Source organism: Cyprinodon tularosa, unplaced genomic scaffold, assembly GCF_016077235.1.
Source record: "Cyprinodon tularosa strain WSP-4 unplaced genomic scaffold, ASM1607723v1 ctg453, whole genome shotgun sequence".
Classification (NCBI taxonomy): Eukaryota; Metazoa; Chordata; class Actinopteri; order Cyprinodontiformes; family Cyprinodontidae; genus Cyprinodon; species Cyprinodon tularosa.
In genome coordinates, this window is record NW_024039178.1 from 212,865 (window position 1) to 237,596 (window position 24,732).

Genomic DNA, 24,732 nt, shown 5'->3' on the forward strand with positions numbered 1-24,732 from the left:
TCCATTTGCACATATGTCACCAGAGGCTCAAAGGTCCTCACATATTTACTTTAAGTACAGATACTTGTATGAAAGAACAGTAGAAGTATCAGCTAAACTAATATACCGAAGTAAAAATATGAAGGTACTTGTACTACTGTGTACTTAATTTTTAAAAGTAGAAACTAAAAGGAATTATGGCCGTAAATGAAATAACTTTGAAAACTTAACTTGAAAGCATCAGTTCTATGCAGACAGAACAGGGTATTTCTCCTCTAGCCTGGCCACACACACTGTCCCACACAGGGCAAAATTCAGCCTTGTTCTGGTAGGGCACAGTACTCTCCGGTCTGCAGCGGAGCCCCATAATGCAAGAGTGCTTTTCTGTAACCATAACAGTCAGATTTCATCTGCAACAGAGCAATGTTTAAAGGATGCCCATTATTAAGTCCAGAAAGAGCTGATTATATCGTTAAAGTCTTATCAGCTGGCCACTGTCAGAGCTTTTCTTTTTTTACAAAGATAGTCTTGTGTTACATCTGTAGTTTTTAGATTGGTTCTGACCTGATCTTTGAAATTGGGCTCAACCTCTCAACCTCAACCGCATTGGTAGAAACTCATGGTGTATTGAGTGGGTCCAGTTTTGTCCTAAAATCACATATCAGAAATTGAGTCATGTTTTTGGACTGTGGGAGGAAGCTCAAGTACCCAGAGAGAACCCACTCATGCAGAAAGACCCTGGGCCAGGAATCGAACCCAGAACCTTCTACAGTACAGCTCAATACCTTAACCATTGATTATGTTATTTGGCAATTCAATATTTATTCCACTGAAAAATTAAATATTTAGGGGACAGAAATAGAGTCAGTTTGTTCTCTCTAAAGGAAATTGACCCAGAATACTTTTAGTGAGACACTAATGCCTGTTCTGTCAGAAAACATTTAAAACCCAAATTAACATTTGACCTGGCTTCCAGTGGAACATTTACACTACTAGTAATGAACAGAGTAAACAGAGTAATGAACAGAGTTATCAAATTTTTAGCATCAGCTCAGTCTATATGCTTAGAATGCTGTCATAGTAAACCTTTAGGTAGCATTACCATAGGTGTGAACAGGCTAACCTCACTGATAGTGACTGACAGCTTCACTGATAGCCTCACTGATAGCGACTGAAAGCCTGGCTGATAGCATCTGATAGTGACTGTTAGCTTCACTGATAGCAACTAATAGCCTCACTGATAGTGACGGATAGTCTAACTGATAGCGACTGTAAGCCAGGCTGGTAGCAATTGATAGTGACTGTTAGCTTCACTGATAGCAACTGATAGCCTCACTGATAGCAACTGATAGCCTAACTCAGGGGAGGATCTAGGATTCTTGGAGATCAGGGGCTTAGCCCCGATGGTGAAGATGAGCGTGTAGACTTTCTGCTAAATCCCGTTCTAATGTAAAATATGACAGATTACTGGATTAAAGAAATTTCTAGTATACTACATGCTATCACACATAACAATTCCAGCTCCATAACATGGGAAGAAATTAATTTACCTGCAAGTTTTTAAATGTGTTTATTTCTTTCTTCAACAACATGCTCTGTGGAGACATTTGATCATTATTTGCTAAAGTTATGAAGGGGAAATCATATATTTTAGCCACCTGATATAATCTGCTCCCCCATAACATGGGAAAAATTAAACAAATCCTGTGAATTTTGAAACTGTCATTATTTTTCTATATTATGTTTGAAACATTTATTATTTTATATTTTGAAATCTTAAATAGTTAATTAAAATATGTAAATTCTCAATTCAAAATGTCTGGAATAGCATTACTTCAGACATTTTGAATTGAGAAAGCTCTCTGGATGGAAAACAAAGTCCAGCTGTTTTGGTTTGAACTTTTCTTTTGAAATATATTTGTAAATTGTTAGATAAACATTTAAACAGAAAAGAAATTACATAAAGATCATCAAAGGGTAAATGGATTATATCAGGTGGCTAAAATATACGATTTCCCTCTCATAACTTTGGCAAATAATGATTTAATGTCACCAAATCCACAGGATTTGTTGTTGATGATGGGAGGAATAAACACAGTTAAAGATTTGTAGGTGAATTAATTCCTTCCCATGTTATGGAGGAGGATGGAATATTCCAGGCAGCTGAAATATCCATTATCTCCTCTCCTCCTCCCATATGTTTAGGAAATAAACAGCAACTGTTTCCAAATTCTCAAAAAATGTTATGTTTGAAATGTCTTTAATCCAGTAATGTGTCATATTTTACATTAGAACGGGATTTACCAGAAAGTCTACTCTCTAATCTTTTCTGGAAATCTTAATTTTTGTGTCCTGCTATCAGCCAGTTTCCGTCCTCTTATATCAGCAGTGAAAAATGATAAATACTTCTGACTTTTATTTCTGTCAGGCTTAACTGACAGAAGTTGGAAAAAGACAGATTCTCTTGGCGTTTAAAAATAACACAAAACAGCTTAAAAGGACCTCGTCTATTTATTTATTTTACAATTTTATAGACAACAGCTGCTGATTAAACTGGATGTTACAACATTGACATGAATGAAAATAGTCCCATCCGCCATGTTCGCCTCTCTGGCTTCAATGCGCGCTCCCGACACAAGGGGAACAGAATTTTATACAACTCCAGGACAAAGAACGTCTGGAAGTCAGTCAGAGCTTCACATACCTGGGACTAGAGTCTTGCAACGGGTCAGGTACCCGCGGTCACCCGCTAAAATGCTCTTTTGCGGGTGTAAAATACATAAATAAAAATAAACGGGTACGCGGGGTCGGGCGGATATTTTTTTAGTGCGGGCGGGTAGTTGGTGATTTTTTTTTGTTATGCGTGTGTGTTGTTATGGACATCAGAAATGTTATATTAATCAGGCACTGGGGTCACCCTTGTTGTAGCTTAAAGCCCTGCCGGCAGTGTGGGCTTCCCTCCAAAAAGGCCACAGTCAGTGCATTCACGTCTGCTGCAGTGTTAATGGCGCTGCTCTGCAGCGCAGCGTACTGTAGCCTATTACTTGATGTGTTAACGGGTCGGGTTGCGGGTTAAATATCAACGGGTCGGGTCGGGTTCGGTTTTGAATTGAAGATATCCGCGGGTGACGGGTCGGGTTCGGTAGTCATCCTAACGGGTTCGGGCGGGTGCGGGTTGGTAAAACTAGACCCTTTCAGGGCTCTATCTGGGACATCAGTCTGTTTAACAACAACTTGGGGACTTCTTCTGCACAAGAATGCTACAGGCTACTTTCCTGCACATGCTGCCACTCTCTGGTGAATTCCAGTACTGCACATTTTACTCTGATAAGCTCAGAAGTAGAGGTGGGCGATACCGGGATTTTTTAATCGATCCGATACCAAGTAAATACTGGGTCAGTATCGCCGATATCGATACCGATACCGATACTTTTTACATTTAAGCTCCACTTGCCTGTTGCTTTTTTTCTATAAAGTTCTCAATCGTGGAATAAATAAGAGATTATCTAATGTTAGCTTATTTTAGCTAACAATTTTTAATGGGATAAATGTACTGGGTTTTTTCAAGGTCTTAACTACACTTTCTGAGTAATATATGATGTATAATGAAGTGCTGCAGACGATGACCACTGTTATCTACCTGGATATTCTCTGGAGGACTGAAACGCTTGGGTCAAAGATGTCTGTCTGAGGCTGGAGGCGGGTCTTTGGTCTCTCTCTCCATCCAAGTCTGAGTGAGCACTCACCCAGCAACCGGCAGCGCGGTTGTCTGTGTGACGTAGTGCTGAGTGGGCAGGCCAAGCTAAGCCTGCGCGCTGATTGGCTGGCGCCGCTGAGCCATGTGACTGTAGGAGAGGGGAGGGGGAGCAAAGTGCTGTTACACATATGGGGAAACTGGTGACTCCGCAGCAGTCAGCGCGCGCGAGAGAGGATAAAAAGTATCGATCTTGTTAAACGAATATTGTTCAATATAAATACCAGCGTTGGTATCGATAGTATCGATCCTGGGATCGATCCGCCCACCTCTACTCAGAAGCGAGATCCGGGGCTCTTGGGGAAACATCTGGGGCTGCAGCCCAAGTAGCCACCCCCTAGATCCGCCACTGGCCTAACTGATTGTGACTGAAAGCCTGGCTGATAGCAACTGATAGTGACTGATAGCCTCGCTGATAGTGACTGTTAGCCTCACTGATAGCTGCTTATAGCTTCAATGATAGCGATTGATAGACTCACTGATAGCCTCACTGATAGCAACTGATAGTGACTGATAGCCTCACTGATAGCTTCACTGATAGCCTCACTGATAGCAACTGATAGTGACTGATAGCCTCGCTGATAGTGACTGTTAGCCTCACTGATAGCTGCTTATAGCTTCAATGATAGCGATTGATAGCCTCACTGATAGCAACTGATAGTGACTGATAGCCTCGCTGATAGTGACTGTTAGCCTCACTGATAGCTGCTTATAGCTTCAATGATAGCGATTGATAGCGACTGATAGCCTCACTGATAGTGACTGTTAGCCTCACTGATAGTGATTGATAGCCTCACTGATAGTGACTGATAGCCTCACTGATAGCTGCTTATAGCTTCAATGATAGCGATTGATAGCGACTGATAGCCTCACTGATAGCAACTGACAGTGACTGATAGCCTCACTGATAGCTGCTTATAGCTTCAATGAAAGCGATTGATAGCGACTGATAGCCTCACTGATAGCCTCACTGATAGCAACTGATAGTGACTGATAGCCTCAGTGATAGCCTCACTAATAGCAACTGATAGCCTCACTGATAGCTGCTTATAGCTTCAATGAAAGCGATTGATAGCGACTGATAGCCTCACTGATAGCAACTGATAGCCACGCTGATAGTGACTGTTAGCCTCACTGATATCTGCTTATAGCTTCAATGATAGCGATTGATAGCGACTGATAGCCTCACTGATAGTGACTGTTAGCCTCACTGATAATGACTGATAGCCTCACTGATAGTGACGTATAGCCTCACTGATAGCTGCTTATAGCTTCAATGATAGCGACTGATAGCCTCACTGATAGTGACTGTTAGCCTCACTGATAGTGACTGATAGCTTCACTGATAGCCTCACTGATAGCAACTGATAGTGACTGATAGCCTCGCTGATAGTGACTGTTAGCCTCACCGATAGCTGCTTATAGCTTCAATGATAGCGATTGATAGCGACTGATAGCCTCACTGATAGTGACTGTTAGCCTCACTGATAGTGACTGATAGCCTCACTGATAGTGACTGATAGCCTCACTGATAGTGACTGTTAGCCTCACTGATAGTGACTGATAGCCTCACTGATAGTGACTGATAGCCTCACGGATAGTGACTGTTAGCCTCACTGATAGTGACTGATAGCTTCACTGATAGCCTCACTGATAGCAACTGATAGTGACTGATAGCCTCGCTGATAGTGACTGTTAGCCTCACCGATAGCTGCTTATAGCTTCAATGATAGCGATTGATAGCGACTGATAGCCTCACTGATAGTGACTGTTAGCCTCACTGATAGTGACTGATAGCCTCACTGATAGTGACTGATAGCCTCACTGATAGTGACTGTTAGCCTCACTGATAGTGACTGATAGCCTCACTGATAGTGACTGATAGCCTCACGGATAGTGACTGATAGCCTCACTGATAGTGACTGTTAGCCTCACTGATAGTGACTGTTAGCCTCACTGATAGTGACTGATAGCCTCACTGATAGTGACTGTTAGCCTCACTGATAGTGACTGATAGCCTCACCGATAGCTGCTTATAGCTTCAATGATAGCGATTGATAGCGACTGATAGCCTCACTGATAGTGACTGTTAGCCTCACTGATAGTGACTGTTAGCCTCACTGATAGTGACTGATAGCCTCACTGATAGTGACTGATAGCCTCACTGATAGTGACTGTTAGCCTCACTGATAGTGACTGATAGCCTCACTGATAGTGACTGATAGCCTCACTGATAATGACTGATAGCCTCACTGATAGTGACTGTTAGCCTCACTGATAGTGACTGATAGCCTCACTGATAGTGACTGATAGCCTCACTGATAGTGACTGTTAGCCTCACTGATAGTGACTGATAGCCTCACTGATAGTGACTGATAGCCTCACTGATAATGACTGATAGCCTCACTGATAGTGACTGTTAGCCTCACTGATAGTGACTGATAGCCTCACTGATAGTGACTGATAGCCTCACTGATAGTGACTGTTAGCCCCCCTTATATCGACTAAAAGCTTGGCTGACAGCAATTGATAGTGACTGATAGCTTCACTTTTACAGTGTTCATCCATAACAAACAGGTTTTTAACAAGATAGCTTCTTGGTTTTCCTCCTATTTGCTGCTAACATTGTTATCAATATTTGTAGTTATTATTTTACATATATTTGTGTTCGAATGTGGTGAGTAAAAGTAGATTTTTTTTAGAAAAGTAAAATGCTGAGTACTGATAAATACAGATACCTGAAAATCTGAGTAAAAAAGTATTTATACTTCCTTACTGACTGACACTTCTGTATGCGACTCATATCTGAGTCGTATTCAGTGTGAAAGGCTAAAATCTGATACTTTTACCAAGAAATAAACAAAATTTGATCTAGGTTGGTTTTATCAAATAGGCTACACTTTTAGACATTAGAAGCTTGAATGTGGACTTGGATCTGAGCAAAACATCCTTCCATTCCTTTAACGTCAGAAACCCTGTATAATATTCCAGTTTCTAGCAGATTTAAAATGACTGGATATGTTAATGTACTGGCAATAGACATACACACTTCAGCAGTTTGAGGGATCTGTGGAAAAGGAGGCTCACTCGGACATCACTGAGTTGAAATGTGTTTTCAAATGTGAGTGAAACTCCAGGAAACCAAAGCCATGCAGAAAAGTCACAGATCGGTTCCTCTGCTCGGAGCTGCAAGCCGATCAGAGCTGATTAATCTGATTATTGAGGTGCGAATGTTGCTGCTTGATTTGATGAACATCTGGACTCATCCAAAAAAACATTAGGAAACTCATTGAAGTCGTGTTTCAGTTAATGTTTTCCACTTCGTGTTTATCTCCCCACATGTCTGGCTTTCATCAGTTTGCTTTTCTCATCCCATCTGGAAAGAGTTCTGCTTCGACCAGATTTAACAACACAAAAACGTTTAAATGTTCCAGTTCTCCTGTGACCGGATCAATAAATGTCCTTAGCCAAAGATTTCTTTCACTAAATGATCGTTGAATGTTTTTTTCTGACCCCAGTACATGACCCCTGACCCCTGCAAACAGCTGTGGTGCAGCGACTACTACAACCCGTTGTTCTGTAAGACCAAAAAGGGTCCGCCTCTGGATGGGACCAAGTGTGGACCGGGGAAGGTAAGACGGTGGTTCTTTACCTCAACTAATTTAATGTTTGAAGTCAAATTTTAGCATTAGGATCTAACAGAAACCCTTCATTTCTGACAATGAAAGTTGGTTTTCAGCCAGGAAGACTGTTAAGATAAAGAATGAATAAAGAGCCCAGTATGACCTAACTGGTCTGAAGGCTTAATGAGTGCAGCAGCAGAATGTGTTTCCAGAGTCTAACCACAGAGTTAGACTGGTCTGAACTGTGTTACCAAGGCAACTGTCTGTGGTTGCAGCACTGCTTCAAGGGTTTCTGCATCAAGCTGACCCCTAACCTGCTGAAGCAACATGGAAACTGGGGAAGATGGAGTCCATTCGGCAGCTGCTCCCGGACCTGCGGGGGTGGGGTCCGTTTCCGCACCAGACAGTGCGATAACCCGCCGTGAGTGAACTGCGGATCGGCAGTGATGTCACACATCAGCTGCACCAATCAGAAGCACTTACCTTTCCTGTTCTTAGTCCAGCCAACGGAGGGCGCACCTGCTACGGGAACAGCTATGAGTTCCAGCTGTGCAGCCAAGAGGACTGCCCCCCCCTGACTGACTTCAGGTCAGTAAATCTGCTGTCTGGTTCTGTCCTCTGGCTGACTTTGGGTCAGTAAATCTGATGTCTGGTTCTGTTTCAGGGAGGATCAGTGTAAAGCCTGGAATCCGTTTTTGGAACATGCAGGAATGAAGCATCACTGGCTTCCTTATGAGCATCCTGACCGTAAATACACACCAAGGCACACACTTCTCCAGACATCATGACAGTTAACATAGAAAGACTAAAACAAAGTCACTTCTGGCTGCTGAAGGCAGTGACTGAATCACAGACAGTATCCTTCTGGGTTTAGCTCTGAAAGGGAGGATGTATTTCTGAAGAGTAATCTGCTTTGATTTGTGGGGACGGTGCACAGATACTGTGGAACGCTGTGGACCTGGCCACACTAGGACGGGTTCAGGTTCATATGGTTTTGGTTTTATGTCCTTGGAATGCGTTATGTAACAGGAGGTCCTGGAAAAGCCCCAAAGACATCCTGTGTGTGTTTGTGGTTGCTCTGGCCTTTGCTACTGTGTGAGGCCAGTTTTTCAACATAAACCTATCTTGTGAGGACCGCAGGTCTGGGTCGGGGTTTGGCTGAGTTAAGGACTGGGTTCAGTCACAAAGATGAATGGAAAATGTGTGGAAGTCGATTCAAAGTCCTTGTAAAAATAGGAAAGTAATTGTGTCAGTGTGTGTGTGTGTGTGGTGGGGGCGTTCACATGTTAAAGTCATCAGGCAGGAATCTGTAGTTGGAAAGAAAGCTGGAGCCTTTCCTCCCTTTAACTCTTCATCATCTGAGAATAATTTAGTCCCCAAACCTTTTTATAGTCAAGTTTAAAAAATTCCACCTGAAATCTGTCTGAGCCCAGATGTCTCTCTGTCCCTCTCTGTCCCTCTCTCTCTGTCTCTGTGTCTTTCTCTGTGTGCAGAGGATGAGCGCTGTCGTCTCTACTGTCAGTCTAAGGAGACGGGCGCCGTGGTGTCCATGAACAGAATGGTGCATGATGGGACGCTGTGTTCCTATAACGACGCCTACAGCATCTGCGTCCGAGGAGAGTGTGAGGTCTTTATTGTACTTTGGTTTCCAAGTGTCACTAACATCCTGCAGTTTTGTTTGTAATTTAGCAAGTGATGATGAGGATGAGTCCCTTGGCTGCTTCCTCATCAAAGGCTACAGCAACTCGTTACGACTAGCTTACAGAAAGCATATTTTTAACACCAGTTGGCCCTTCCTGGCTGCAGGGAGGAAAATTAAGGAGGAAAATGTAGAAAGAAAATTGTGCTTTAATACATTGATATTAAGGATTCTGGGTTCTGGTTTCTTTATCAAAATTGGTTGTTTTTTCTGTGTGATTTAGTTCTTTTACTGACTTAAAGGTGAATCAGTTCAACTATGTAGATGTAAGGTCTTAGGTCCTGTACCAGTAATCTGTTCCCTTTTGTTCCTTTCCCTGCTCTCCCCCTCCTGTAGCATGTAGGATGTGACGGGCAGATCGCCTCTGAACAACGGGAGGACCAATGTGGAGTCTGTGGAGGAGATGACTCCAGCTGCAGGGTTGTGAAAGGGAACTTTACCCGAAGTACCAAGAGACCAGGTTCTACAGCTAAACCAAACTCACTTGTTTGCACATCCATCAGCCATAACATTAAGACCATTAGCAGACCTCCAGCTTCTTCATCTCTGCAGTTTAGAGTAAAATCCTCACTCGGCAGGGGGAAAGGACCTTTAAGAAGTGTCCACTAAAAAAATCCTACAGAGCTACAATCCAATGCGGTCTGGAAGCAGGAACAAGTTCAATAATCAGGTTTCCAGCAAGCAGTTTATCCGTGAGCTTTATATCAGCTCCTGAGTCGATAATAATGGACCCTGAGTGCTACAGTACACACCCCCCATTTGATAATTGCCTGAGTTCCAGAATCAGTGGGAAGGGATCAGTGTTGGACTGGCTGAAATCCAGACAAGAGAATCAGTAAAAGGAGGCACACGAACCGGTGCTGATCCGAGGTCCAGATTTTAGATATTCATGATTTGACAGAACGATATAGAAAGGAACAGAGGCAAACAGACTGTCAGGAGGTAAGGAAGGAGCTTGATGTCCATAGCTCAGACGCTAACAGGAGTATACAGCCGGACTGAGGCAGGCAGGAGAAAACAGGAACGAGATAGGTCAAGATCAGGAGGTCAAGATTAGCACTGCTGAATGCCTGAATCTCCCACAGGGGAGAATAACAACCAGATTTTTTAACCAGGCTGACAGCTCTTGCCTAGATACTGCAATTGCTGCACTGTAAGAAAAGAAAAAGTTAGTTCAACTCAAAATTTCAAGGCAACCGACTGCACAGAATTTTTGAGTTGAAGGCATCAACTTATTTTTTTAAGTTTTGTAGAACTACACTTATTAAGTTGTGTCAGCTAAGTTTTTCAAGTTCTGCCAACTAAGTTTTTTTAATTCAAGTTATTGGAACTTTCAAGTCTGTAAAAACTTATTATTTTAAGTTCAGATTATCTGTAAAAAGTTATTTTAAATTCAGATTACAATCCCCTGTAATAACTTATATTTTTGAGTTTAACCCCCCCCATTAAATCATCCACTGACAGTAAACCATCAATCCATTTTCTTACACGCTTGTGCCGAGTGGGGTCGCTCCAGCAGTCAATGGGCAAGGTACACACCCATGCACACACTCACACAATTTAGAGAAGCCAATCAACCTAACGGTCATGTTTTTGGACTGTGGGAGGAAGCTGGAGTACCCGAAGAGACATGCAAACATGCAAACTCCATGCAGAAAGACCCCAGGCCAGGAATTGAACCCAAAACCTTCTTGCTGCAAGGGAGCAGTGCTACCCACTGCGCCACTGAGCAGCCGTGACAGTAAACCAGTTAAATTTTGCATGTTTATTTGAACCACTTTTGCAAAAACAGGTTTACAATTCCACAATGTAAAAAAGCAATGTAAACAAGTAATCTTATGCTTAAAGCAAATCAGGTTTCAGCATATATTTTTTTACTTTCCAACTCCTGTTAAAACCTTACACATAATGCAATATTGCCAGAGATGACAGGAAACCAGTGCCCTAGTCTTCTCTTGGAAGAGTCCTCAGGGAAAGTTACCGCCAGCAGAGTGACCAGAAGGCTGATGCAAACTTTAGAAGGGAGCTCCTGGGAAAATCCATGGAAACCCTGTAGCAGCCGGTTGCCATGACAAATTTGAAATGAGCATGCGCAGATAAGTTGACCTCGCTCGGACTGGGTGTCAACTACAACTTCAAAGTAAACTCAACTTAATTTATAGAATAAGATTAACTTTTCATCACAAACTTATGAAAGTGAGTTCAACTGGCTCACAAAAGACAGTTCAAGTTCCAACTGGCAATTTTATTGTCAGTGAATGCAAAAATCTTAGTAAGGTGAACAATTTTGAGTTGTCGTTTTTACAGTGTGGGTATAGAATGCTGCCATGCGGTTCATCGTTGCTGTTGGGCAGAAAAACTTTGATCTGTAGAATTCAAATAAACTCTTTTTATGAATTTATGCCCTACAAAGAAAAATTGTATTACAAAAGTTGTGAAAATAGCAGATCTAGTTCAACACATCATATTGGTTAATATAGCAGACAGACAAGCGAAGACAATGTACAGTAAAAGAGTGTTTTTAGACATACAAGGTTTCCATTCAAAAGCAAACACTTCCTGATCTACTCTGAATTATGCATTACAAACAGATAAATAAAATCTTAATTGCTCAAAAAAAGCAAAGAACAAACCCCTTCTGGCTTTATTTCTGAGAATTTACCTCTTTGTTACCACTGCTCAGGGTACAAAGTAGATTTAAATTCACAGGGTATTGATATAAAAAACTACAGAGAGAACCTACATATTTGCCTTGTAATGCCATAGCAATCCAGACCTAAAATGAATTAATATGCTAACTAATATGTTGACATATTCAAAGAAAACATAGAAAATGTTTTAATGACAATACAAGGAAACATTTACATCACATTTAAATAGATAGAAACGAGAACTATGATAAAGAAATCCAAAGATCTATGCACCTTTTCACCTTGCTCTTTATCCAAAAATAAACAGTATGCAATGAAATATTTCCTTTGGGTATAATTTAGGGATTCCTTTTGGTAGAAATTGAAGAATGTTTAGTATCACCTCTTGTGAGCTGGAAGAAATTAAATCTTGATAGTTAGAAAAAAGGATTTTTTCTTACGCTTGACAGAGGATGATCCACCATATAGTTTATTAAGTTGCGAAAGCAGGAAGAGCCATACTGCTGAGAGTTAACTATTAGTGTGGAGCAGAATCTGAGATAATCCATGCAAAGTTTTGTATTTAGTCTCGTCTCGTTGACGAAAACTCAAACCCATGACTAGTCATGTTTTTGTCATCAAAGATCCACATTTAGCTCGTCAGTTTTCGTTATCGTGATGAAAAAAGGAGAATCAACCAAATAATCTTGTCATCGTTGACAAAAGCAACACTGGTTTGAACTATGTTCAAAGGAAATTGTTCTAGGGACTTTCTCGTTCATAAAGCTGTCTAAGCCTACCTAGTGATGGCCAAATGAGTATGCATGTCCACGTTGTTTCATTCTGGTCTCCAATGGGCTATTCTCTAGGTGGCAAAGGCCTGCCCCATGGCCAAGCAGTGTTTATTTTTAAATTCGTCATTTGTCAGATTGATCTGAAGGGTCTGTGAGGCGCAGATTCAAATGGATGAAGCAGATTAGCAAGATCAAAAGCAACAAGAAATGAGAGGAAAGTAAAGCAAGAGATTTTTTTTTATATAAAAAAAAATATGTCACAAAGCTTCCACTGTAAGGAAAATAAGCAGGTCAAGGAATTAGGACTGGAATTAACTGGCTTAAAAATCAGATTCAAGTGTAGTTTATTGAGCGTTATCCTTTTCTTCTGGTGGCCCCCTAGTGTTGATTCTAATGCTGCTAAGGGCTTGGGCTGCTGGAGGACAGAAGGACCTACACTATATTGCCAAAAGTATTTGCTCACCCATCCAAATTATTGGAATCAGGTGTTCCAATCACTTCCATGGCCACAGGTGTATAAATTCAAGCACCTAGGCATGCAGACTGTTTTTACAAACATTTGTGAAAGAATGGGTCGCTCTCAGGAGCTCAGTGAATTCCAGCGTGGAACTGTGATAGGATGCCACCTGTGCAACAAATCCAGTCGTGAAATTTCCTCGCTCCTAAATATTCCACAGTCAACTGTCAGCTGTATTATAAGAAAATGGAAGTGTTTGGGAACGACAGCAACTCAGCCACGAAGAGGTAGGCCACGTAAACTGACGGAGCGGGGTCAGCGGATGCTGACGCGCATAGTGCGAAGAGGTCGCCAACTTTCTGCAGAGTCAATCACTACAGACCTCCAAACTTCATGTGGCCTTCAGATTAGCTCAAGAACAGTGCGCAGAGAGCTTCATGGAATGGGTTTCCATGGGCGAGCAGCTTCATCCAAGCCATACATCACCAAGTGCAATGCAAAGCGTCGGATGCGGTGGTGTAAAGCACGCCGCCACTGGACTCTAGAGCAGTGGAGACGCGTTCTCTGGAGTGACGAATCGCGCTTCTCCATCTGGCAATCTGATGGACGGGTCTGGGTTTGGCGGTTGCCAGGAGAACGGTACTTGTCTGACTGCATTGTGCCAAGTGTAAAGTTTGGTGGAGGGGGGATTATGGTGTGAGGTTGTTTTTCAGGAGCTGGGCTTGGCCCCTTAGTTCCAGTGAAAGGAACTCTGAATGCTTCAGCATACCAAGACATTTTGGACAATTCCATGCTCCCAACTTTGTGGGAACAGTTTGGAGCTGGCCCCTTCCTCTTCCAACATGACTGTGCACCAGTGCACAAAGCAAGGTCCATAAAGACATGGATGACAGAGTCTGGTGTGGATGAACTTGACTGGCCTGCACAGAGTCCTGACCTCAACCCGATAGAACACCTTTGGGATGAATTAGAGCGGAGACTGAGAGCCAGGCCTTCTCGTCCAACATCAGTGTGCGACCTCACAAATGCGCTTCTGGAAGAATGGTCAAAAATTCCCATAAACACACTCCTAAACCTTGTGGACAGCCTTCCCAGAAGAGTTGAAGCTGTTCTAGCTGCAAAGGGTGGACCGACGTCATATTGAACCCTATGGATTAGGAACGGGATGTCACTTAAGCTCATATGTGAGTCAAGGCAGGTGAGCAAATGCTTTTGGCAATATAGTGTATTTTCCTCACTCTGCTTCATTCTACTTTTTTTCTCCATTTCTGCTTGAATTTTTAGTTCAGCTTCTAAGTTGAACCAGACAAGGCCTAAGTGTAAGTTATAAGCATTGTCTTAAAAGTAGAAAGGGTGTCTGCCTCACAGACTAAAACTGGTAGTTCATTCCACAGGAGAGGAGTCTGATAACTAAAAAGTCTGCCTCCAAATCTACTTTCAGAAATTCTAGGAACCACCAGTAAACCTGCGGATTGAAAGCAAAGTGCTCTGTTAGGAAAATAAGATCTCAATCAGATCTCTGATATCAGATGGAGCTTGGTTATTTAGGGCTTGTGAAGTAGCCTTGAAGTAACAAATGCATGGACTCATTTCTCAGCATCACCCCTGGACAAGATATTTCTAATTTTTGCAATATTCTGAAGATTACAAATGGAACTTGTAGAAACATTGAGAGCTTAAATCCAGTCAGTGGTCATAATGTTATGACGGAATCTTGGTTGGTTTCATGTCTGAATAATTGCTGATAACTGATCATCTGCTTTAGGTTACTTGAAAATGTTGGAGATTCCCAAAGGAGCCAGACATCTTGTGATCCAGGAGTTCAAAGGGACTCCTCATGTTCTTGGTGAGACGACTAAGGAAACTAAGATCTTGTCTCAATTGTTGCTTCCATAACAAACTAGACACAGAGTTTTATGTTGCAGCTGTAAAGAACCTGGAGACGGATAGTTTCTTCCTCAATGATGAACACGAGATTCCTGAAAGCCGGGTGGTGATTGAAAAGGGTGTGGTCTGGAAATACAATAAGACTGGTGAGCAGGAGACCCTCCAGACCACTGGGCCACTAAAGTATGGGGTCATACTAATGGTCAGTCACCAGGGGAGAAGACACAGTTTGTGAATTTCTCTGGATAGAAGGTCTGTAGCTAACCCTGTCCTCCCTTGTCAGGTACGTTCCCACCTAGACTCCAAGGTGACGGTGTCTTATAAGTACATCATTCAGGATCATATTCGTTCTTCTCTTGAGTCGAACCTGGTTCAAGAAGAAGGTCTTGTCTATGAATGGGCTCTGAAGAGGTGGTCCCACTGTTCCAAACCCTGTGGTGGAGGTACGTCCCAGCTAATTTTCTCTTTTCTCTAATTTTCTTCCTCTTCTGTTTAACTCGGCGTCAAACTGTGTTGCAGGGACCCAATATACCAGGTTTGGCTGCAGAAGGAAGGTTGATGGGAAAATGGTTGAGAGGATATTCTGCTCCCACATCAACAAACCTCGACCCATCAGCCGCAAGTGCAATACTGAAACCTGCAGATCTCCACGGTAACCAACACAGACTGCCATAGAGACCATCAGGATTACTCTAGAGTCACATTTCTTTACTGATCTGACTCTTTTCCAACCACCAGGTGGGTGACTGGAGAATGGGAAGCCTGCAGCGCCTCCTGTGGTCTGACTGGGTGGCAGCGGCGCTGGGTGAGCTGCCAGCAAGAGTCTAGCAGTGGGAAGCAGCAGAGCTCAGTGAACAGCAAACTGTGTGGTGACAACCGGCCAGAGTCCAAACAGACATGCAACAGGTTCCCCTGCCCTGCATCCTGGAGAACTGGACCCTGGACCCCTGTAAGAACATGGCTGCAGGCATCTGGGCATAAATGAGTGGTGCAACATGCCGGATCTGATTCTCTCCAGCTTCCTTCTTTCCTTCATAAGACTAAAGCATTTTTTTCCCACCCTTTACGGCCTCCATCTTCTCTCCTGTAGATCTGAACTCACTTTATCTTCAAGCTTATTTTCCATCACCTTTGTTTTGTATTTCAGGTCTAACAGAAAAGGCGGTGCTTTACTATAGGTTTGCCTGTAAAAAATACACGTGGAAACATTTTTAGTACAAAAAGCTTAACTACTACCTACAGTAGATGCAGCTATGGCACATCTGTGACAATAGACACAATAGCAGGAACAGTCGGGATATTTGCTTTCATGAATATAGGTAACATATGTTCATCATCAAAATGTGTAAAACACTGAGAGGAGAATATGTAAATAATAATGACTTATCAGCTACAATGGGATTTATCAAACCTACACCTGAAGATGATGTTCTTTCTGCATCATCTGGCACTGTGATGAGTAAGAAGCACAGATATGACATAGAGAGAGAGAACTCTCTGTGTGCATGCTAACACTTGGATTGTCAGAAATACCAGCAGACATATCTTCTATGCAGAGCATCATCCCCTTATGGCTCAACAGGGCTATGTCAGGATGACTGTGGAGGAGCGCTTCTAATACAGCCCAGCTAAGGACCTTTAACCTCAAACCTTGTTTGAGGTTAAAGAAATATACTAACACACTACAAAAACTTTCTTTGCTCATTTCTTACCTTTCCACGATTTGGAAAGGTAAGAAATGAGCAAAGAAAGACCAGTCATGATGTTGTCCTCCAAATTTCCACAGTATTTAATTTTATGTTGCTCATAAATATACAAGCTTGATACGGTAAGCATATACCATGGCAAACAGATAGAGTTTTTTACCTTCATTGTATCTTATTTTACTTTGATGATTCTTGGAAACCAGAGCGCTAACTGTTAATTTTAGGAATACAGCCGTCAGTAAAGGCCTGTGGTTTTACTTAAGTTCTGTAAAATTAAATATAATATTTATTATTATCGTTGTTACAATCTAATTAGTAATCATAAATACCTCCAACTACGTGGTGTAGAACCTCTTCCTTCTTTTATGGCCAGTCTTAAATTCCCTGTTGAACATGTTAGCTCTACGCCAGACACAGACGTCCATCCCCGTGAACGCTGGGACTTAAACTCAATAGTAATGAAGAATAAATTACTCTTATTTCTTATTTCAACCGTTGCGTATATTAGCTGCAACATATGAATCAAGATGCTATGACCAAAAAAATGTGATTGACAGATGACCGTTGATATATGATTGGCCGAATTTAGGTGTTCAGGAATTTTCTAAATTTTGGGACAATATCATCTGATAAAGAGTACATTTATATAAATTTTTAAGGATTTGACATTTAAATATGATTTCCCTACGACTTTAAGCTTGTTATTTGATATCCCCCAATTCCAATTGACGATTTCCTTAGACTATTTCTGGAGGTGTATTAGGTGTAGCCAGGTAGTCCATTCACAGTCTAATTATTCCATTTCTGTGTTCAGTGTTCAGTCTCTTGTGGAAACGGGACTCAAGAGCGTCAGGTTGCCTGTTTAAATCCTGAGGGATTAACTGGAAACTGCAGTGATTCTCAGCCAATAGAAACACGCTTTTGTCAGGCTCCGCCCTGCAGCGGTGGGTATCCACCAATGAGTACATTTATTTACAGGAGCCAGCGGGAAAGCTTTAACTCTGTCACCGTGTTTCTTTCACAGGAGATCAGAAGAGCGCCATCATCCTGTGGCTTTCTAGATCCAACCCAAACTTCCCGGCTCCACAGTTGTCTCCCAGTAAAACTTCCAGCTTCCTTCTTCTGTTTTATTTCTAAGAAAAAGTTCTGACCAGTTTTAACATTGCACTAATCTTACTGGCTCCATAAGCCAACAACAAAACCATTCAGATCCATTAAACAACCAATTGGACTTTTGAAGCATTTGAATATTAATTTTAGGAGTCAGAGTTTGGATCTGTCACTTTGACCTGAATAGATTTTTCTGGTATCTATCCCATGATAGGACAGTTGTGTCTATGTGGGTCTTTAATGGTTTTGTTGAACTTCCTGGTTTCCCTGATGACAAACAACAGAGATAAAATCCATCATCATTTCCATTTGCACCGATCTGCTCTATAAGCAGAGGTTAGAAGTTTAGGTTTAATGACCACCTGATTATGTTTGTGTCTTCAGGACAGCGTTGCCGTGGTGACCGCTCCATATTTTGTCGGATGGAGGCACTAAGTCGGTACTGTTACATCCCCGGATATAGGCAGATGTGTTACAAATCCTGCAGCCAGATGAACGTTAGCAACTCTGATGGTTTCAGCAAATCCAGCAACTTGAGTCCCAGAAACAGGTCAGACATGATAAAACCTTCAAAGATGTTTACGTTCCTAGGAAATACTAGGATAGAATTCAATCACTAACAGAGCAAGAATTTGCTCACAAACTGTGAATGTTTTCTAGTTTTTCGCCACATAGTGCCCCCACCAACAGTGGCGCCACCAGGGGGTGGCCAGGGCATTGCACAGGGTGGCCGTGGCCACCACTGGCCACCCCACTCGCCAGTGTAAATTGTAGTGGCATTCTATTATGCATAGCCAGTGACACAACATTAAAAATCACACAATAAACTAAGATATGAGTAGGAATTACCTCAAGTCTTTATGATTTTTACAGGCAGGTGTACCACAATAGAGGAAATGATGGCTTTTAGTTTCAGTGTGCCACCCCAAGATTTTTAGAGGTATTATTAATAATGCTTTCAATTTGAAAAGCCCCTTACATAATACTCAGGTACACTATACAATATTAAAATAAAAGCAATAGTAACATAACAAAAAAGCAACAATAATATAAAACAATAGAAAATAGAACTGTGAGAGAGTAGACAGTTTTAAAAATAAATGTTTTGAACTGGCTTTTAAAATGGGAGAGGGAGTCAACATTGCTGGTGAACTAGGAGAATCAGAATTTGGTTTAAGAAAGTTTGCAATGAACACAGTATATGTATATCTCTGTGACATCAGCATAGCAGAGAAGCTACACCACATTGAAATAGAAGATCAAAAAATATCTGAACTCCCGCTGTCTTACATTTATCCGGTATTAGAATTGCAGGAGCAGCATTCCCAGCAGAGGCTCCCACACCTCCTTCCCCCCAGATTCCTCCTCCAGCCCTGCTGGGAGAATCCTGATGCGCTATAGGGCCAGCCAAGTGACACATTCTTTCCAGTATGTCCTGGGTCATTCTCTGGGCTGGACTTGGAGGAGCTGATCCTCACCCCACTCTGTGAAATGCTGTGAACTGGCCAAGTACATGCTGTAGGTCTTCAGAGAACCAGCAGTCATCTGCAAAAAAGCAGAGGCGAAATCCACTGGTGCCCAAACCAGAACCCTTCCGGCCATCCGTTGTGCCCAGAAATCCTGTCCATAAAGGTTGTGAACAGGACTGTAACAGAGGGCAGCCCTGCTGGAGTCCAACATGCACCGGGAAAAGATCTGAGTTAATACCAGCGTTTTGTCAGATCAGCATACCCCATCAGAATAGCATACCCATAGTCACTATGCATGCCCAAGACGTCAGATTTGCGTTTATCCCTTTAGTTTTTTCCGAAAAATAGAATTTAAACTACCTTGATGGGTTAGGGTTGTACAAAAATGTACAAAAAAACAATTTAATGTCAGATCGCCATACGCTTCAAAAAAACATCCCAAAAGTATGTTGTTTTTTTTAACATCAATAAAGGGATACACGCCTATTGAAGTAGTTTAAAGTGTATTTTTTGTGCAAAACTAAAGGGATAAACTAAAGGGATATGCTTGTCTGACAGAACACCGGTGTTCTCACAGATCAGCATACCCTCGAAGACCAGCATACCCATAGTCAATACCCATGCCCTATAACTGTGGAGTCGGCATACGCTTAGCATAAATTTAAGAGAATAAGACACAGGAAGTCTACTAGGCTACTTTATTTATGTGTGATATTATAAACAAAAAGTTGTAGTTGAAGGTAAACAGAAACTTACCAGAAAGCATACAGAAAGTCAAGTAGGCTAGTTTATTTATGCGCGATGTAATAAACAAAAAGTTTCAGTCTGAGGTAAACAGAATTTATAGCAAAGCTGCTTTAAACGCAGAAAGCCTCTTTGCTACTTCACTCCAGGGGGATTTTATACAATTTAACTTCGAAATACAATTTCTAACATTTTCATTTTAATATAGAAAGCATGTGCAGTCCCTGGAAAATTACATGATATAAGAAGATAAATACGTGGCAAAATTGTACAGCAGTTTGATCAAGGATTGAACTATTCCTTTAATCCCAATATTCAACAAGATTATTATTACTTTTTTATGGGCCATCTACAACCTTGCTACTAGTAGGCATCTTGCTCACGTTTGATTCACTTCAGTTAATCTGTTCCATCGAGCTGCTGTATTCAAGATGACAAAATGTCCAAATAAATATCATCAACGTTTGGCTAGACAGGAGATGTGTTTTGTAGGGGATGCGTTTTGTAACTGGCTGCAGGTGCAGCTTTAAAACACTTTAAACTAACTCAACGGGCGAGTATCCGTTTAGTTTTGTACGAAAAATATACTTTACACTACCTCAACAGACATGTATCCCTTTAGCCATCTACACAAAAAAAATTTATTACTGACTTTTTGGTGTTTTTGAAGTGTTTGGCTTATGGCGTATGGCGATCTGCGTATTACTATGGATATGCTGATCTGACGAGGTATGCTGATCTGACAAAACACCTGCAATGCGCACCAAACTTTGCTCCACTTGTACAAAAAACAGATTTCCCTTAGTAAAGGGCCCCTGACCCTGTATTCCTGGAGTGCTATCTACAGGGGAATTCAAGGAAGACAATCGAATACCTTCTCCAGCTCCACAAACATGTGTGCAAACTCCCATGAACCCTGAAGAGAGTGTGGGCTGGTCCACTGTTCCACGGCCACAACAAACACCACGCCGTTCCTCCTAAAGCCTAGCGTTGACCATCAGCTGAACTGTCCTCTCCAGCACCCAGGCATGAGGCCATCTTAGGGATTTTTTGTGTAATCCCACAATAGTTGGAACACACCCTCTGGTCCAAATTCTTTTAGAGGGGAAATACCACCCTAGTCTACCAGTACAGGGCCACTGTCCCCGACCTCTACAAAACTCCAAAAACAGCCAGAGCCCTGAGGTAATCAAGGCAGATATCATCCACCATGAAATTTTTTGACCACTTTTGTAACTTCAAATTGGGTGATGAACAATACTGGCTCTGAGCACCCAGTCTCTGCTTCCGCCACTTAAGATATATCAGTCCGGTAGAGGAGATCCTCAAAGTACTCCTTCCATAGTCCGACAATGTCCTCAGTCAATGTCAACAGCTCCCAACTTTCACTAAAACCACTGGTAGCAAAGCACTACTTGACCCTCAGGAGGCGCTGGCTGGTTTGCCAGAACCACTTTGGCTGGAAACTAATTCTTTCTCAATGGCTTATCCAAACTTTTACCTGGGCATCGTGCTTGGCATCACAGTATCTGCTTGCTGTCATCACGAGATCCAGAAGCCAACCAGCCTCTATAGGAACCTGCTCTTCAGCTTGCCAGTGACCACCACTTGGTTTGGGCATTGCCACCACAATAGAAACCTCAGACCTTAGAGTAACAGCTACATGTTGCTGCATTGACAATGAAAGTAGAGAACACGGTCCACTCAGTTGGATACGTCTTTGAGCGAGGGCTCCACCAGAAGTTCCCAGCAGACTCTCACTATTTTCTTGGGACTGCTGAGACTTTCTAGCTTCCTCCTCTTAGAGCATATCTAATTCACCACCAGGTGGGGATAAGTGGACAGCTCTGCCCCTCTCTTCATCCGAATGACCAAGACATGTGTCCTAAAGTCAGTAAATACTACTACAAAATCGATCATCAATATATGCTGCCAACTGCTTGAACACAATGTTCATTATGGAAAACCAAAGTCCAAAAATGAAAAACCACTGATTCATAGCTAGGTGTCCTTTATTCCTGATTACACTCCACCAGGTGTCACTGCTGTTTTTGACATGAGCATTGAAGTCCCCCTGAAGAAAGTTGGAGTCCACAAGACGGCTCATCACCATAACCCCCCAATATCTTTTCCAGAACCATTAAGTCCAAACAAGACAATGATTTGTATCATAAATACCAACAGCAAACAATGGGGTTTAAAAAAAAAACTGTATTCAGCAAAACTGATTAGCAGCTAATGGGTTTCTAGCAGGTCTTCCATGTATAAAGAAAGTTCTGTTGAAACCAGTACCAGTCCTCTGGTAACCAAGCCATAAACTTGTGGAGCCCATTTCTGTTTAACTTTGTACTTCTGTCTTACAGCTCAAGGGAGGTGACCGAAATGATATCAGCGACCGAAGCTACCTCACCGGGTAGTGATGTCACCAGGGATGTCATCAGCACACCACCCCCCACAAGCAGAAGCAGTTCCGACATCGACTACATGGAGTACAGCGAGTTTCTGACATATGACAATGAATTGCTGCCCTCTGAGGACTCATCTATTCTTCCAACTACAACAGCTGCTGTCCTTACAACCACTGTAACTACAGCTGTTACTACCACTACTACAGCTGATACTACAGCAACTACTACAGCCAGTACTACAGTTGGGGCTACAATACCTTCAGTCAAAGCTGCTCCAGCGTATTCATTAAACAGGAACACTGACCTACTTCCCTTAATTACAGCTGATCCAAACAAAACACAGGAACCAATCAGAACATCTGATCTCCCAGAGTCCTCCACCGCTAATCAAAACATTGTCACCACTACACCATCAGTAGCACCCTCTTCAGCACCAGTCTCAACAAAGGAGAACAACTCCGTGAACGAGGTTCAGTACCAGATTGTTGGAACGGACAGTACTGCCACCAGAGAGCAGAAGAATATCTTTGTTCCACGGTTGCTGACCTTCCATGAACGGACACAGAACAAACGTATTCAGCAGCTCCTGAAAGAGAGACAGCTGCAGAACCTCCAAAGAATGGGGAATCGGACCAGAGCGAGGCGGACCCCCCTGGCACAGGTGAACAGGACCAGATTGAGAGGGACGGAGAGAAGAGACTGAACTGGTTTTAATCTAAGAGTTAGCTTAATAAACTGTAAGCGAGAAGCAGAACCTGACAAAGAAGCCTTTATCTTTATGTCTCCTTAGCTTTAAAGCAAAGTTAATACATCAGGGGTAAAGACCAGAACCTGGACTGCAGAAAAGTCTGGGTCTGTTTTGGTTTTATATTCATGTTGTCTGTACCAACTTATCCTGTTTTGAAATAAAGCGCAGTGTCATCCAACTATTGATGTCATAATGAGTAATGAAGGTCTGGATCAGGTCACAACCTGTGTGACTCCTGAAAAGGGACATGCACAAGGGTGAGGCAGGAGGGGTGCTCACCTTATCAGGAGCCAAAACGCATTCTAAACTGTCCTCTTAGGGCCCAAAATGTGTGCTAAAGTGAAATCTCTGGAGCAAAAACTCTCAGGATTCAATATGTGCACCAAAGTTCCTTCTCCATGGCAAAAAGTAATGCTAAAGTGTCCAGTCGGAAGCCAAAATAGCACTAATGTGTCATCTCATGAACCAAAATAAACTAAAGTGCCATCTTTAGAGCCAAAACTCATGCTAAAGTGCCCTCTTGGAGGCCAAAATGCATGCTAATGTGCAGAGGTATTAAGTAAAGAAGTACAAATACTCTGTTACTGTACTTATGTACACTTTTTATTTATCTATACTTTTCTCCATTACTTATTTTTCTTCCTACTTCTGACTTCTACTTATTACATTATCACACATGTATCTGTACTTTCAATCCCTGACATTTTTAAAACAAACGTTAATCTTGGCTTCGGTTTAATGCAGAGGTCACGGATTAGAGGACCGTGGTCCGGATCCAGATCCACCTGCAGGCTAATCCGGACCCAACCTGATTTAAAACCATTATAAATTACCGCATGTTTTCTGACGACAGTGTCTAAACGTCGCTTGCACCGCTTCTCCTGTTACCCTGAAATCCCACATCCACCCCGCTGCGCTCCAGAACACCAGCGCAAAGCAATGCCTACAGCCTTCGCTGTTCCTCCCATATTGCTGCGCTCCGACTTCCTTGGAGCTCAAGGAGAGCATGCGCAATGTTATCATTATATTTGTAGGAGCAAAACATGCAGAAATTAATGCTTAATTTAATATGACATATTAAAAAAATCCCCATCAGCATATGTCTGATGGAAATAAGAAATCTGCATCCTGGTCTATTGAAGTACCAATTAAAAATAATTATTAGTTATTACCAATCTGTTGTTACTATATTTTAATTTGTTACTATATTTTAATATTTTAATTTAATATGGATCCAGGCTCAAAATTAGCTCCTTGAAATGGGCTTGAGAATGGCTCTGTCTCCATTCAAACCCAGGTTTCAAGCCTTGCAGGGCAGCATAAAGCCCACTGCTCTCATTAAGCAAGAAAAAAGAAAAAAAAAAACTGTCAGTTCAGGTGTTTTAAAAAATATATGAATCAGGAAATTGTCTATATGCCAAACTGAAAGACTGTTGTTCTCTACTTCAAAAACCTCTTTAGATTTTAAAATGGAAAATTTTTAGTAATTTCTTTTAGATTTTTTTTATTTAAAAATAAAATTTATAACATGGCTGCATAAACACCTCATTTTATTTCAGTGTTAAATTCTGTTTAAAGTAACAGATCATTAAAAATGTCTCCGGACATTTATTGGTTGATGATTTTCTTTATTCGGACCCAGCTGGTTTTTAATTGGTTACCCCTGGTTTAATGTTTATAAATATTTATTTCACGTCATGTGTGCCATCCAATGCAGATCATTG

The 24,732-nt window shown here is 41.9% G+C and overlaps 1 protein-coding gene across 1 annotated transcript in view; it reads left to right on the plus strand.

Annotated features, from left to right (window-relative positions):
* Positions 1 to 23,187, plus strand: part of adamts2 (ADAM metallopeptidase with thrombospondin type 1 motif, 2) — a 47,417-nt gene extending 24,230 nt beyond the window's left edge. The window contains exons 11-25 of the mRNA XM_038300711.1: positions 7,252 to 7,365; positions 7,632 to 7,777; positions 7,855 to 7,944; positions 8,021 to 8,103; positions 8,850 to 8,983; positions 9,392 to 9,515; positions 14,702 to 14,782; positions 14,862 to 15,025; positions 15,107 to 15,266; positions 15,343 to 15,475; positions 15,562 to 15,772; positions 17,344 to 17,473; positions 17,554 to 17,628; positions 18,024 to 18,189; positions 22,216 to 23,187. Coding sequence (XP_038156639.1) covers positions 7,252 to 7,365; positions 7,632 to 7,777; positions 7,855 to 7,944; positions 8,021 to 8,103; positions 8,850 to 8,983; positions 9,392 to 9,515; positions 14,702 to 14,782; positions 14,862 to 15,025; positions 15,107 to 15,266; positions 15,343 to 15,475; positions 15,562 to 15,772; positions 17,344 to 17,473; positions 17,554 to 17,628; positions 18,024 to 18,189; positions 22,216 to 22,963 — 2,559 coding nt within the window. The 3' untranslated portion in view covers positions 22,964 to 23,187. The remainder of the gene's footprint in view (positions 1 to 7,251; positions 7,366 to 7,631; positions 7,778 to 7,854; positions 7,945 to 8,020; positions 8,104 to 8,849; positions 8,984 to 9,391; positions 9,516 to 14,701; positions 14,783 to 14,861; positions 15,026 to 15,106; positions 15,267 to 15,342; positions 15,476 to 15,561; positions 15,773 to 17,343; positions 17,474 to 17,553; positions 17,629 to 18,023; positions 18,190 to 22,215) is intronic.
* Positions 23,188 to 24,732: the final 1,545 nt, after the last annotated feature.